Source organism: Magallana gigas, chromosome 6 (assembly GCF_963853765.1).
Source record: "Magallana gigas chromosome 6, xbMagGiga1.1, whole genome shotgun sequence".
NCBI lineage: Eukaryota > Metazoa > Mollusca > Bivalvia > Ostreida > Ostreidae > Magallana > Magallana gigas.
In genome coordinates this window covers 51,899,788-51,915,867 of record NC_088858.1, presented here as the reverse complement: position 1 = coordinate 51,915,867, position 16,080 = coordinate 51,899,788, and the positions used below count along the sequence as shown (strand labels likewise).

Genomic DNA, 16,080 nt, shown 5'->3' with positions numbered 1-16,080 from the left:
ATATTTACATTTTCCAGTGTCTTTGCCTGTGATAACACTACGCATCGATTTTGTACTATATAACCCATAATACAAATGACGCCAAATCGAGGCGCCAGCGGGGTTTGCTTACTAGTATTTAAATATATAATCGTACGATTGCTTAAAATTATATAAATATAAGTAATAAGGAATCATTCTTTGAATATTATGAGATGATAATTTCGGTCGGGGTGTGATCAAATCTATCATAAAGCCCTTCGGGCTTTATTGGATATGATCACACCCCGACCGAAATTATCACCTCATAATACTCAAAGAATGATTCCTTATTCCTTTTATATATATATATATATATATATATATATATATATATATATATATATATATATATATATATATAGTCCTGAGTTTCTCAAGTTCTCTTATTACAGAAACAAAAAATGACAGAACTCTGAAAATCAATTCACACCATACAACAATGAACACAGGGAATTTTCTGAAACATTGTCCTTTATGAATAAGAACAGATTTATGTTGGAAAGACAAATATTAGCTATTGAATATTCTTTAAGCATTTTAAAAAGTTTGTTCAGCATTCTTTATAAGTACAATAGGATCTAAGTTTAGATTGTGTAGACATTTCAATTTAAAATGCTTCCACAAGTCAGACATTGAAAATCGAACACAGCTGCTGTCAAAAGATATTGGGCTTTTATTTAATAGATAAAAATGCTACTGTAATATAAATGTACAATGCAACAAAAGTTTTCACAGATTTGGTAAGCATCATATCATATATCATTACGAGTATGCATGGGTATGATTGAATTTTTCTTTGATAGAAAAAAAAAGAATTTTACGAGGCAATAAGCAGCTACTTAGATTGAAAATTTAATAAGTTTATAAACAGAGTACTATCATGCTTTGTTAACTCAAAATGGCTTTTTCTGAATTTTACAATGAATATGAATGAATTACTAGGATCTCAAAATTTTCATACATCTGTTCTCCATTAGTTATTTCTCGCAATCAAACTATCATTGTCAACTATCCCATCTCCTTCGCAGTTATCATTATCTTAACTATCCTTTCTCCATATTGACAATATCCTTCAGCTATCCTCACTCATGATCGTTCAGGTCATGGTTCTCCTTCACTATCCTTCAGCTATCCTCATCTACTATCCTTTCCACATAATAACACTATAGTTTCTGTATAATTACACTATTCCTTCTGTATTTCTGTATAATTACACTATCCTTTCTAAATAACTACACTATCCTTTCTGTATAATCACACTGTCCTTTCTGTATAATTACACTATCCTTTCTGTATAATAACACTATAGTTTCTGTATAATTACACTATCCTTTCTGTATAATTACACTATCCTTTCTGTATAATAACACTACCCTTTCTGTATAATAACCTATAGTTTCTGTATAATTACACTATCCTTTCTGTATAATTACACTATCCTTTCTGTATAAGTACACTGTCCTTTCTGTATGATTACACTATCTGTTTTGCTTGCCTGAGTATTCTCCAGGATCACTATCCTTTCCTGGCTGGGCTGTTACGTATATCCTTACTTGTACTATAACGCCCCATTCTCCTCCCTGTCCACAAATCCACTCTCCATCTCAATGTCTGCTGATCTTCTGCCATGCCTTGGTAAAGAATGAATTTAATATATCATTGTGTGATCCACATTTGTTTATTTTATGCATTTACCAGTAAATCAAAAAATATCACCAAACAATGAATTATAAAATAAACTGTATCTAAAAATCGATATAATTTTACATCATATTTCTTTTAGATATTAATTTTTCAAATGCAAATTGAGAGTCTGTTAATGCTGAATAGAATCATTAAAGAAATTATACTGTAAAGAATCATACAGGGACAAAATATATACAGTACACCAAGGTTATAGCAAATACGCTTATAATGAACTTACGCTTACAGCGAAATGAATTTTATTCCCTGCATGTGACTTTATTACGTGTTGTAAACTTGACAGATATAGCAAATTATGCTTATAACGAAGCAAAATCATCCCTCCCTGGCACTTCGCTAGAAGTGTGTTTTACTGTTATTACAAATAAATAAAAACCATATTGAAAAAATGTATCACTGTGAACAACTTAAACCTTGAGCATTTTGATTCCAATACATTTTGATTTGTAAGCCATCTGTCTTACGGATCCAATTGAGGGTCAGCTCAAACTTAGTGATCACAAGTCCAGTATTTCTTTCTCAAGCGGTTTTATTAAGCATGATCGTATAGTTACAACAATTAAAAGCAGCCCAAATCAAGAGTCTCAGAATCTCTATAAGCGGAATCTGTTCAACATCATTTTATTAATACATGAGTATATATAAGGTTTTACTTATGATGGACAGTTCTGACTAGTTCGGCCCATTTACGACGATCATGAGTGAACATTTAGTGTTCAAAATAGTTTAATAGTTTATTCCTAAATACAGTAACAAAACCGTCAAAACTGCCAATCAAAGAGTCTGGATGCAGGATTTGAGTCTCCGAGTCCTGGGTCTCGGAGTCCCCCACCTAGTATGAGGCATCACTTACTCATAATACGTTCATTCATACATGGCATAAAAGGTTACAAAGGTTAATATATAGAATACACAATACATGACTCAATATAGAGTACCAGAGCTATCGTTGCAGACACAGAATCGCCAAATATGACACTTGTTATTAAACTCTCAATTTGGATATTATTATGCCCGTATTATTCACCTGGTTTTATAACATCATTTAGGAATACAACGCAGTGCTACAAGATTCACAGAGTTCATTCTATTAATTATCATTAACATCATTCACTGCACAGTACCTAGGTACATGAAATATCATAGTGACCATTATTTAATACTAGCAATTTAAGGTCAGAGCATGGCTATCTGTTTACAGATTTCTCTGCTTTGTTGTGGGCAATATTTCAAAACATAATCATCATTGCCCTCAACAATTTGAAACTGGGGACTTTATTGAATCCAGGAACATCCCTACCCACAAATAATAATACCATAGTGTGAGTTGCTTTATGGTGGCATACGAGGAGTATGAAACTGGAGGCTGCTGTAATATGTCATGGTTTTTAACAGTCATATATATTGCCAGGATGTTCAAATGTAGAACATCAGTGAATATAATGATCCAGAACCTTACCTAAAGGAGAATTTCCGCTGTCTGTGGAGTAGAGGCTTTACTTCTGTTAGATGCATTCTACATACTGTCATAAAGACTAGAAGTACCAATCCCTAAATTAAAACAAGCGAGATCAGATTAATGGAAAAATAATTAGAATACAGTGAATTGTTGGTAAATAGTTGTTTGACTGTAGAAGTGGGCCAAGGATATTCTTATCTAAATTGCAAAAGCATTAAATGCTTAACAACTCTCTCTCTCTCTCTCTCTCTCTCTCTCTCTCTCTCTCTCTCTCTCTCTCTCTCTCTCTCTCTTAATTTCAGTTACAATGTACCGGTATATTGCATCTGACAATTAATGCAAGCTAGGGCAACCAATTCTTAACACAGTAAACAAAAGAAAAAACAATCTTTTGTTAATATATATATATTTGCTGCATGATGATATACATGTAGATTTCTCTAAGAATGGATATTTAAACATCTGGAAATAAATCAGCAAAATAATTACTGTAGAAGCACATATTTTCGTTGGGTCAATATTTTGTGTTTTTAAACATGATAAGATTTCGCTGGCATTTAATTTTGTCATATTATAATCTCTTAGTATTCATTACTACTTGGGTTAAAAATTCATCATGGATTTAATTTCGTTGATTTATACTGCCAACAAAAATAATGAAATTAAATCCCCAACGAATATTTCTGCTTCTACAGTACATTAATAAAAGTTAGTAGGTGGATAGTTAGAATTTTTGACTCAGTAAGAGAAGGATTTTTTTTAAATTTTGCAAGATTTTGTTAAAATGTCAGAAAATTGGGCAAAAATTTTGATAGGTCAATACAGAGAAGCACCTCCATATTCCTAAAGTCTGCAATTTCTTTGTATTTTATAAATTTGATATCTATGTTACGGTAATTATTTCTATTAAAAAACAGTAAACAAATAAAAAGATCCAAGTTGATTATCCATACATCAGTTTGTTGTTTTTTCGTTGCATATAATAAGTTTGATCCTCTACAAAGAATAGCCTCATATACCGTAATTACATAGTTTTCGTTTGGTAACATCTTGTATATTAAACAGTGGAGTAGAGATGTAGCCTAGCGTTAACTTTTGTGAAGAAACATGTTTTATATTCAACGGTGGAGTAGCCTACCTTAAGTTTTCTAAAGAAACATGTTTTATATTCAACGGTGGAGTAGCCTACCTTAAGTTTTCTAAAGAAACATGTTTTATATTCAACGGTGGAGTAGCCTAGCGTTAACTTTTGTGAAGAAACATGTTTTATATTCAACGGTGGAGTAGCCTACCTTAAGTTTTCTAAAGAAACATGTTTTATATTCAACGGTGGAGTAGCCTACCTTTAGCTTTTGTTAAGAAACATGTTTCATATTTAACAGTTGAGTATCTTGCCTACCGTCAGGAGGAGCAGACCAGAACACAGAGTTGACCCCCAGCCAAACCCAGCAACCTCCAGCAGGGCACTCCCTGAGATCGGGCCCATGAAGGCTCTGTCAGAGTGAACAGAAAGTCGTCAGTCATAATGAGTGTTCCTTATATTGTTATGCATGCTTCTTTTATTTTTTATTTCCTTTGGATAAATAGATTAATGATGATTTAAAAGTGAACAATTCAAAAAGTTATAATATGATATAAGCAAGAACGTAATCTGCACAAATCTTACCCTAGTGAATAACATGAGTTGAAGAATCCAGATACAATTCCAAATGTACCCAGGTTATCTTCCATTCCTAGACGCCTGTAAATAAATGATATATACATTCCATTGTATATCTCATGACCACTTACTAAGATTATCTAACAAATTTAATATTCAGTTTTAAACATAAAATGTTTGAGTTTCTCAATCTGCTGTCAATCCATCTCTCTACCTTATGACCAGTGTTGAACACTTACTCTGCTCCCACAAGGATTGCGGTGAAGCTGGGAATCAGGAGACAGCTGAGGAAAATCCCGACCCCCACGAGGGACAGTGACACCAGCCATAGGGAGCTGAAAGAGGAAGTGTACTCAGTTATCTCCCTGTAAGGTGAGCTGAAGATCAGGAACTGTACTCAGTAATCTCCCTATATGGTACATGTTAGCTGAAAGAGGAAGTTTACTTAGTAATCTCCCTATTAGGTGAAATGAAAGATCAGGAACTGTACTCAGTAATCTCCCTATAAGGTACATGTTAGCTGAAAGAGGAAGTTAAATTTTACTTAGTAATCTCCCTATTAGGTGAAATGAAAGATCAGGAACTGTACTCAGTAATCTCCCTATAAGGTACATGTTAGCTGAAAGAGGAAGTTTACTTAGTAATCTCCCTATTAGGTGAAATGAAAGATCAGGAACTGTACTCAGTAATCTCCCTATAAGGTACATGTTAGCTGAAAGAGGAAGTTTACTTAGTAATCTCCCTATTAGGTGAAATGAAAGATCAGGAACTGTACTCAGTAATCTCCCTATAAGGTACATGTTAGCTGAAAGAGGAAGTTTACTTAGTAATCTCCCTATTAGGTGAAATGAAAGATCAGGAACTGTACTCAGTAATCTCCCTATAAGGTACATGTTAGCTGAAAGAGGAAGTGTAATTAATTATCTCCCTGTAAGGTGAGCTGAAAGAGGAAGTGTACTCAGTAATCTCCCTGTAAGGTGAGCTGAAAGAGGAAGTGTACTCAGTAATCTCCCTGTAAGGTGAGCTGAAAGAGGAAGTGTACTCAGTAATCTCCCTGTAAGGTGAGCTGAAAGAGGAAGTGTACTCAGTAATCTCCCAGAAAGGTGTCTATTTAAAAATAGAATAAAAGTCAAAATACATACTAGCTCCCTCTAAAACCAAAAACAACTCCCTTGAAACCGTTCAAGTCCATAGATTTCATAAAACGTTTTCATGCAGTCCGGTCTCTCTTAAAGCTATTTAAAACCATATTTGCTAATTCATTGTCATGGGAATTGCTTAAATGCTTGTGCCTTAATTGCTACTTTTACACAGTGAATTACAAAACCCCACAAATAATTAAAGTCATTACGTCACATAAATATTGACGTAACATCAAAAGACAGAGGTTTAATATTAACAGTGCTCTCCCTTTGATAACAGGGAGCTAAAAGACAGAGGTATAATATTAACAGTGCTCTCCCTTTGATAACAGGGAGCTAAAAAACAGAGGTATAATATTTACAGTGTTCTCCCTTTGATAACAGGGGGTATAATATTTACAGTGTTCTCCCTTTGATAACAGGGAGCTAAAAGACAGAGGTATGATATTAACCGTGTTCTCCCTTTGAACTCTCTTTAACACAGAAAATGCTATGTTCACTAGTTTCTATAATTCCATAAAGCTATAAACACTACGTCAATCTGTCCTACAGATATGACCTACATGAATCCTATATATAGAAATGAGGAATGTTGGCACATTTTTCAGAGCAATTCTGAGAGTATATTTCTACTTGTAAATCAATTTATGAAATAGAATGAGTAGGGAGATCTAACAATGTCTTTTTAAACCTTTTCATCTGTCCTCATAGTAATAAGAAATATGTAAGCTTAAAAGATGGTAAACTCTGCAGAGACAGGTTAAAAAGTGCAGGAAAAAAATCAAGGATTGTCTCCCTTAAATTGTTTTTCATATGTACAAAAACTAAGTACTTTTGAAATTTTCTTGAACATAAAGTCTCTGCCATCCAGAAGTTAATGTATCAAAAATTGTCCAATATCTTGTAATACTAGTATTCAGATTCTGAAACTTAATTAATCATGATTGAATAATGGTTTATGCCATCTCTTTATTGTATCAAATATAAAGGCAACTCAGAGATTGGGTCATTGACAATTTTATCTTCTACATGTGTGATTGGTGAATTATAACTCTGTGATACTCTCATAAAAATAAATTAAATGATTGAGTTTTTATGAAATAAAATTGACTGAATAACCTGTAGTAATCAACTTACAAAGGAAGGAATGAAAACAAGGGTGAGGGTCCCAGGGTGAAGAAAAAAATGGAGGTCAGGAGGGCACCTGCCGTCACCAGGGAAACCACGTAGTTCTGTAAAAAAGAATATGACATTACATGCACTTTAAGGATACAGAGTCTGAATGTTTTATAGTAGTAGAAGATTGAGGAAGACTGCAGTACTAATCGTGGTTCGGTGTATTTATTGTACGGTTTCTGGAGTCTTACCTTTGAGTCCGAGACCCAGCCCCACACCGGGGAGGTGATCGCGTAGAGAGCTGGTGGAATAAGGAACATCAGACTCACAGACACTGTCCCAATTTCCAGCTGTCAAAACACAGCAAATTCCATTTCACACAACAAGCATCTTATTCAATGATTGAATGGATACAAAAAGTGAATCAAAGGGATACAGACAACATTAATTTTAAGCTTTAAATTTATATATACACTCATATACAGGTAATCCAATTTGAGTAAAGAATCATAAAACTGCCAAAGATCATTTAAAGTAATGTAATACTTAATTATCCCCCTTACTTTGTTTAGGTGACCCGCTAAAGTTGCCTCCAGGTAACTGATGCTGTAGGACCCACTTATGATGCAACCAGCCACAAACCACACTAGTGGACTCTTCAGCAGGTGGAGGACAGATATGGACAGAGTGCGATGGACACCTTATTTAAAGTATTAGATTAATTAATGCCATTAAACGTTTCAAATTATGAAATAAGCATGTGTTACTTAAATTATTCTTTATTACATATTTTATTTAACTGGTGTTTTTTAGTTTTTTTGGTTTTTTTTTTTTGGGGGGGGGGGGTTCAAAAATGGTTTTCTGTTCAATTATCATCAATTAAAACCTTTGAAACACATCATTTCTGTGTCTCTCAGAATCAATATATACACAGGGGATTTCGCCACATATCATTCTCATATCAAAATGATATGATTCTTATATAATTGCGCTGATATGAGATGATAAAAAAAGGGCATCATATCAGAATCATATCATTGGTATCATATGAGAATCATATAATTCTGATATGCGAATTATATAATAAGGGCATCATATCAAAATTATATGATCGCTTATATAATGATTATATAATTCTTATATGACAATCATGTAATTTTGAATTGATATGAGAATCATATGAATATAATATGTGTGGATACTATGGCATTGCAATGCAAAATATGTCCCATATTTGATACATGTTAAACTTCGGTAGTAAATAAGATACTTAGAATGTATGCTAACCACATATTTCACATTCAAATACATATATTTACATTCTACTGTGTTTTTCCATTAAATTCCGTGATGTTTAAATGCCTCTAAATGCAACACCTATTCACTGCGTATGAATTTACGAGTAATTTACATAAGTAGTTCTCAAACAGTGATTCCTATGTTATCTGTTAAAAAAAACATTGCATGAATGTTGTCAAAACACCATGTTTTATAATTATTCAACAAAAAAGTTGACTTTATTGTTAAAAACAACATTTCAAGAGTTATTTATCATGAATCATATTTTCATGCTCGTCGATCACATCTCAACAGTCTATGTGAAAACCAGTTTGAACCGGTTTTGCAAAACAGCTGTTCTTGCTGTTACTTACTCACTCCCTCCGTGATCTGCACTTTATATCGATTTATTTAAGTAAACAATTGATTTCTTCAGTAAGGGAATGTAAATATAAGCATTAAATGATTTATTTTTGACGTCGTCGTGTCAATAACTGCCGTCAGGTGAGCAAACAAATTATCATAACGCGCTAACGCGCGTTATTCAATTTGTCTGCTCACCTGACGGCAGTTATTGACACGACGACGTCAAAAATAAATCATTCAATGCTATAGTAAAATAAATGCCTTTAAATGTTGTCAGTCTTTACAATCATTTGTTGATACTCCTCAACTTGCTGTTCTAACCTCCCATTAATTGATCTTGAGAAATTTCATTTGTTTTCCTTTCCAAGCCACTTGAGTTTATCTAAAATTATAGCTAGAGAAAAAAAAAATACAACAATTATCAGAATTAAAATAAATTTAATTCCTGCAAATGATAACATATGGATATTTCTATTCTTCTTGTTCTTTGGTGCTTCATTAGTTTTCTTCGTTAGTTTTCTGAAAAAGAAATATATTTTAACACTTAGAAATTAAGATATCAATTTTAATGATTTGTAAATAAGCACAATGCTATAGTACACAGGTAGCTCCTGTATGCGACGATATGTCAATGTTATTCACCAGATTTAGTGACAATTTGTTGCAAATAAAACATGAATTTCCCATCCTCTTACACATTTATTTCCCATGTAATAATAATTGCTAAATCATTACAATTGCAAGCATGGAGGGAGAGAGAGAGAGAGAGAGAGAGAGAGAGAGAGAGAGAGAGAGAGAGATTAAATGTCCAACATCAGTATCAATTTGACAAAGTAAAGTATTACCTAAGTTCATTTGGCCCTTCATGTCTTTTCATCCACTTCTTTCTTTCTGATGTGTTAACCAAAGCATAAGACAAGTTCGGATTTTATTCTGAAATGTTAATGCAACTTCAATATAGCCATGCTTAAGACAAGGAACATAACAACTTTTAGAATCAAATTTTTAAAAAGCAGAATCATTCATGTGTTGTTGGCTATTAAATGAGCTTTCAAAAGGTTTAATGTCATTTTTAGGAATCTGGAAATTTTAAATAAAAGTATTAACTTAAATTTTAAATCAATCTTCATGATGCCATATGTATCATACCAGATTCAGTACAGGATGCAATCTTTCTATGAACTTAGGAGAATGCCAGGATCTTTGAATTATAGTCATACATCTTCAGACTTCATCCAGCCAAATCTTAGTACTAAGTTTGTGTACTATAATAGCCTTTGCTGAAAAAAATAAAACACAAAATAAAATGTTGAATATACACATAGTTTAAATACATTCATTTTTTTTTTTATAAATACTGACTTTTATACTACAATATTACTGAAGGTTTAGTAGAAATAAATGACATGCTATGATGTGAGCAAATTGTGAATGACCTGTTTTAATTAAATTGTAATAAAATAACATTAATTTATGTGACTGACTGTTCATTTCCAACAAATACTTGTACTTTTCTTGAGTTAACTTGTTAAAGAAGAAAAAATAAACAATGAACATATTAACATTATACATATTTGTAAAATTTATATTTGTTTGCAAAGTAAATTAATTTTTTAAATAAAATAAATAACACAAAAATGTCAATGAATAGTTATACATAATTTTATGCTTGACATGCCACATGATATAATCAGTGAGTCATTCCCTGTTGATCTTCGACAGCTGAGAAGAAGGCCTACTCGTTGCTTCACATCAAGCTTTGCTCTAGATTTCGGCTACTTTCACTTTGAAAGTTTTTATTGCCCAGAATACGCTTGATCTTCCATTAATTAATATATATTTTGAGTTGGTGATTGTTTTACAAAAGTGTTGGTTTATCTAAATCAAATTCAATTAGCTAGGCTATATCTGCACAGAGCTGTCTCTGTGGGAAATAGGCCTATAATTTAACACGCAGGTCTAAATTTTAAATATAAAATTGTTTATTGTTGCATTAAATTTTGTAACTGAATTCCCTCACACGTTTATATAAACACTCCGGCTCTCTTCAGAGAAGGAATATAATAGTTTTTATAAATATTGGCCTAAATGATGAATGCGATTCCGATCGTCGATCTACTCGAATTTTCTTGGAAAACACAGCAACAGTTCTATAGTATGTGCAGATCAATTCGCAGTCTATCGTCAGTTGAGTAATGTAATTGCTTGTAAATGAAAAAGAAATACGACTGGTAAATACTTACCTATTATCTGAAATCATCCTGCAGTTTCTGATCTCTTCTGCGTTCATGACGTAAAAATATGACGTGTACATGTGAACGACAAACTTGAAGCCGATTCAGGTTTCATTCCGGAATTGTTAACATGTTGCTTAAGTTGATTATATAATTCGTAAAAAATATATTTTTATACTATACCAGTATGCCTTTATCAATAGTGGTTTTATTCATTAAACAAAAATATAGGAAGTAATTAAGATGTCTACACTGTTTACCTACTTTACTTGAAAGCAATAGAAATCCACTCATTTAAATATAATTCGCTTATAATTTCAAACAAAATTTCATATCAAACCAATAATCACCATGCCACAATGAATTCGAAGGTATCTAAAATGATTTTCGTACATTTCCCTTGGAAATATTTTAATGTAAATCACAATCATATAATTATGATATGAATCTTATATAATTTTGATATGATTTTATTATGATATAATTCTCATATGAAGTTGTTATCATATAATTCAAATCATATCAGAATCATATGATAGGGATGATATAATTCTTATATGAATCAATTTTGATATCATTCTCATGTGATTTCGATATGATTCTTATATGAAGAGCACTTCATATCAGAATCATATGTGGCGAAATTGCCTATGTATTTATATCTGAAAAGAAGCTCTTCTATTTTTAAAAGCAGCTTAAGTGTGATTACATACTGTCAAGTTTGGGCATGATGAAGAAGCTGACGATCCCTGCTGCTACTAACACACAGCCCAGCACATAGAACGGGAGACTGTAGCCACTCAACTGGAAACAATATCATCAACTCTTGACAGAATAGACAGCCAAAATCAAAGTCATAAAATGATTGTGTAACCAGACAATGCTGTCTTTTATTTCTGAATTTAATTTTGTATCAAATTAAATCTGGACTCAAGGACTGAGGAAGGAAAATGGAGTTGCTAAGTATGAGAAATGACTGTAAATTTGAAAAGTGTTTCCCATTTTATTTTATGCTGAACTTTGCAACTTTGCACAAATCTTTGGGCCCCTGCCATTTTTTACTTAGATTTGTTATAAGCTACAGTACTGATAATTTGTCAGAAAGGCCAGGGTTGGGGGGGGGGGTCAAATAGAGTGGACATGGCCTTGATATTTGTCTATCACTGCCATTATTGTTTTTTTAGGGGGATGGGGGTCAGGGGTTGCGGAAGTAAAGGTCACTTACTGAGTACAGTCCTCCACCAATAGCTGGCCCTACCATCATCCCTACCCCTGTAAACAACTCAAGGTAGCCCTGGGGAAACACAGGTTCATAGATTTTACTGAACAAAAAAGTTTAAGAAAATTTAAGCCATATGTATTTTTCAATTTCAATGAAATTAAGCCTAGAAATTTGTTTGTTGACCTATTGAAGTTGCTGAAAATTAACTTTCTTTGTTTATTTGAACTTATTATGGTTGATATTAACCTGTAGGATAATTAATGATTGATATTAACCTGTAGGATAATTAATGATTGATATTAACCTGTAGGATAATTAATGATGTTCAGTGAGCATGTTTATCTTTTAAATGATGCAATACTTTACTATAATTTTACTAAAGTTCTTACTATAATAAATAATAAAATCACATTATGTAACATTTGATGGTCAAGTATTTAAGGAAATAATATTCAAGGAAATACATACCACTACAGTGGCAATGTACTTTGGAAATGCATCAGCAAGAATGGCATAGCTGGAGGTGACAAAGGCTGCAGATGCCAGAGCTTCCAAAGTTCGACACAAGAAACACAGGAGGATAAACCTGTACCCCCCGGGGCAGTAGTACAGGACCCTGTAAGTACAGGCGCCTAGTTAAAATAGTGTCAAAAAAAACACAGGAGGATAAACCTGCACCCCCCGGGGCAGTAGTACAAGACCCTGTAAGTACAGGCACCTTGTTAAAATAGTGTCAGAGATGGACAGACAGATTCTGACAGACAGATAGAATGGTGGATCTCAGACAAAAAGATGGAATAAAGGAGCATGAATGATAGAAAGACAGATGGGCAGACAGACAAAGAAAGAAGAAAAACGCAGAGGTGACTTGAATAGATCTTTTTTAAGAGAGAGAGAGAGAGAGAGAGAGAGAGAGAGAGAGAGAGAGAGAGAGAGAGAGAGAGAAAACAATCACAAACTTACCCAAACAAAATTGTACAAATTCCACTTACAAGCACACCAGAAACAAACAGGAATTTGGTGCCAATTTTTGTCATCTAAAACAGAATTTAGGAAGTTTTTTAATCCCAAGCATAGGTGCTGATAGTAAATATTCACCAGTGTTGATTAGATGTGCCTCAATGATAATCTCTACTTATCCATAGTTTTTGTCTAGTCATTTTATAGTTTAAAATTCATACTTTATATTCCAAAAGAAATTGTTTTATGAAAAATAAAGTACTATACTATAATCACAAAATATTTATACAGTACTAGTTAAAAAATTGACCAAAATCAGATGAGTGAAATATTAATTTTGAGTATATATATTAATTATCAATGCAATGTTCTATATGAAAAAAGTGGTAAAGCTCTAGCCAATATCAGATTCTTTTGCAAATAATTTTGTACATTGAATGGAAGGTGAATCAAAATACATGTACTATTAAAACACACCTGTCAACTGCACCTGGTATGATAACCTAGCTGATATTTTCCATATATTTAGAAGATTAATGCAAATGAATAATTCATGACATTATTGAGCAAAAAATCTTCTTCTATAAGGTATGCATATTTTGAATGACTGTTATAAAGATACAAATCATAGAAGCGTATTCTATACAACACACGCTTAAAACAATGATAAAAGATATCATATTGAAAGTTTCAGATTGAGAAACATAAAACATCACAAAAACATTGCATTTGGGGAAAATCGTGCAAAACATATGGTTAAAAATGGAGTGCTTTTATGGTGGAGGTGTCTAATACCTTACAAGACTAGATAAACCAAAATGTATATGCTGAAATTTCTTACGTAATTTCCAAAGATCGGAGATGCTAGAAAGGAAACCAGCTCAAAGATGCCAAAAATCAGACCAACAAGGGTCAAACTCGTGCCCTTCCTTGCCGCCTGTACAAGGAAATTAAAGGAAGTTATATCCAACAAGGAAATTAAAGGAAGTTATATCCAAAGTAGTGTTCATAGATCTTTTGTCTCAAGTGTTTTTCTTTGGACTATTTTCATAAAGAAAAAAAATTATATACCTCTCCTGGGAAGAAAGGTCCGAGGATGGAGAAGTTGGCGGCAGCACAGAAGTTACAGACGGCCATCATCAGGAGGAGGATCTTCTTCTCTCGAGGTATCTCACACAGGGAGAAGGCCTTCGCTGGGCGGTCCGATCCCCCCTCTTCCACCTCCTGGATCTTGGCATACTCCGAGCTGGGGATCGCCACCTCGTGATCCCCACCCCCCTCCACGCTGGAGTACAGCGAGGGTTCGGGGTCACGGTCCGTACTGTCCACGGGGTGATAGGCCCCGGACGGTGGAGCCCCGCCCCTTCGATCTTTGTCAGCTAGAGACATCACAATTCAACACGTAATTCGTAAGACTTCGTTTGTAATACACATCAACAGTCGCCAAACGCACTTCACAGTTCCGTTGATTGCAATATATTAGGGGGGGATTTTTTGCCGTCTTGTTCTTTCGATGGTCGTATTCACACACGAGACCCCTCCTGTTTGTTTCGTCAAAATTCTGAGAAACAAAATTAATGCTTTTTTACTTCATGCCACCTAAGTCATGTTTTGTTATTATTAGAGAAGAAAAAGCACTTATGTCAGATCTGAATCGCTGGAGATTAATTGACATGCCATTCCTTCTTGACTTTTTGTTTTGTAGGGGGAGGGGGTAATTTTGTGTTTTACCTGGCTAGCTATGAATCACATTGTCTCACCTGTAACCATTAAGGCCATCCCCAGTCCATCGCCGAGTGTATGTAGATCCTGTTACACATAGCGATTCACACTAAACAGGTACATTACGATGGATTAGTCCATATATATACATTAAGTCTCATATATACTATACACAGACAGGTAAACAACGATTACTGGAGGGCCCACACAAAGTGCATGCCAGATAAAAGAATTCTTCAATGCAAATATTCTTATGAAATCAAGGAGTGTGACCGAAATATCCCTATTTTGCATTAAAATGCATCTATTTGATATTCAATCCTATAGATTTTCACTCAATTTCCATCAAGTTTTCCCCCCAAATTTTACGATTTAATAGAGCCAGTTATACATTTTAGATTTTACGAAAATATATAAAACGTTCATTCCTACCTTCAGAAGTGTAGTCTAGCCTATCACGGTATAGACGGTGTACATCCTATTTAAATAAAATAGCAAACTATGCCCCCGCAACTTGCCCTTCTTCCTTCAGACAGAAAAATCGGAGACAAATCAACTTATAAAACAAACAAATGGAGAAATATTTTCTTTACTCTCCCACGAATTTTTTTTTAATTTTTTAAAGTCAATCACGATTTTCTAGGTAAATATAAGGTCGTGAAAAAAATTTAAAAAAAACCCCAAAAAGTACAAATGAGAAAACATGCAACTTAAATGGTTTTTCAGACTTAATTTGCGGTATAACCTTTAGCTATCATATTAAATGACGACAATAAAGCGGACATTCTTTAAAAAAGTTATTACAATTTAATGGACCGTTTTACCTGGGGCCATGACGTTAATTAGAACACTTCACTTACGGTTGGGAACACCGAATTTTTGGCGACCAGGTAGATTTACTTCCCAGGTAATTTGATAATTAATTTCCTATTTTACAATGATGTGGGAAACAGTTTTAAATATTGGCTTCAAGTTCAAGTTCTTTAATGTCTCATAGGTTATATATATGAACATATACATATTAAATAAACAGTAAGAAAAACAAAGTGCACATAATCAATTTGGATAATTCACATGGAGAGATCGTTGCTTGTTTGCATAATATAAATATTTACCTAAATTACACAGTTCTTTAGTATTAGAGGTAGATAATAACTGAATAACTTTATAGACACTTGGTTTTCGGGAGTATTATT

General features: G+C 33.5%; 1 protein-coding gene and 2 long non-coding RNA genes across 9 annotated transcripts; 1 reads left to right on the top strand and 2 right to left on the bottom strand.

The window, feature by feature from the left end:
* Window positions 1-410: 410 nt before the first annotated feature.
* LOC105327615 (MFS-type transporter SLC18B1) lies at window positions 411-15,448 on the bottom strand. Of its 7 annotated transcripts, none has more exons than XR_010714959.1 (17): window positions 14,923-15,089; window positions 14,234-14,723; window positions 14,004-14,099; window positions 13,166-13,239; window positions 12,875-12,904; window positions 12,671-12,788; window positions 12,206-12,274; window positions 11,694-11,784; window positions 7,666-7,802; window positions 7,354-7,452; window positions 7,124-7,218; window positions 5,084-5,179; window positions 4,851-4,925; window positions 4,584-4,677; window positions 3,185-3,276; window positions 1,473-1,652; window positions 411-1,428 (listed from the first exon to the last, which is right to left on the bottom strand). XR_010714959.1 is itself a non-coding variant. In XM_066088588.1 (15 exons), exons 2-15 carry the CDS (start codon window positions 14,549-14,551, stop codon window positions 1,580-1,582), a joined length of 1,557 nt encoding a protein of 518 aa, XP_065944660.1. In that variant the 5' UTR covers window positions 14,552-14,723; window positions 14,923-15,084; the 3' UTR covers window positions 1,445-1,579. The 7 variants fall into 7 exon arrangements, 1 of the variants encoding a protein (XP_065944660.1); XR_010714956.1 differs by lacking the exon at window positions 12,875-12,904 and adding an exon at window positions 15,317-15,357 and having other exon boundaries at window positions 412-1,428; window positions 12,671-12,818; window positions 14,923-14,993; XR_010714958.1 differs by lacking the exons at window positions 12,875-12,904; window positions 14,923-15,089 and adding an exon at window positions 15,317-15,448 and having other exon boundaries at window positions 412-1,428; window positions 12,671-12,818.
* LOC109618683 (uncharacterized) lies at window positions 5,079-11,915 on the top strand. Its single transcript, XR_002199544.3, has 3 exons — window positions 5,079-5,216; window positions 7,675-7,812; window positions 11,672-11,915. It is a non-coding gene; the product is annotated as an uncharacterized lncRNA (long non-coding RNA).
* Window positions 8,038-11,630, bottom strand: LOC117681446 (uncharacterized). Its single transcript, XR_004596116.2, has 4 exons — window positions 10,990-11,630; window positions 9,896-10,026; window positions 9,592-9,679; window positions 8,038-9,265 (listed from the first exon to the last, which is right to left on the bottom strand). It is a non-coding gene; the product is annotated as an uncharacterized lncRNA (long non-coding RNA).
* Window positions 15,449-16,080: the final 632 nt, after the last annotated feature.

Coding starts and splice junctions, on each gene's coding strand:
- LOC105327615 (XM_066088588.1), bottom strand. CDS start 14,551: ATGTCTCTAGCTGACAAAGATCGAAGGGGCGGGGCTCCACCGTCCGGG. Junction 12,819..13,165: donor ATTTGTACAATTTTGTTTGG/GTAAGTTTGTGA, acceptor CTGTACTTACAG/GGTCCTGTACTACTGCCCCG. Junction 7,803..11,693: donor CATCATGCCCAAACTTGACA/GTATGTAATCAC, acceptor ACTTTAAATAAG/GTGTCCATCGCACTCTGTCC.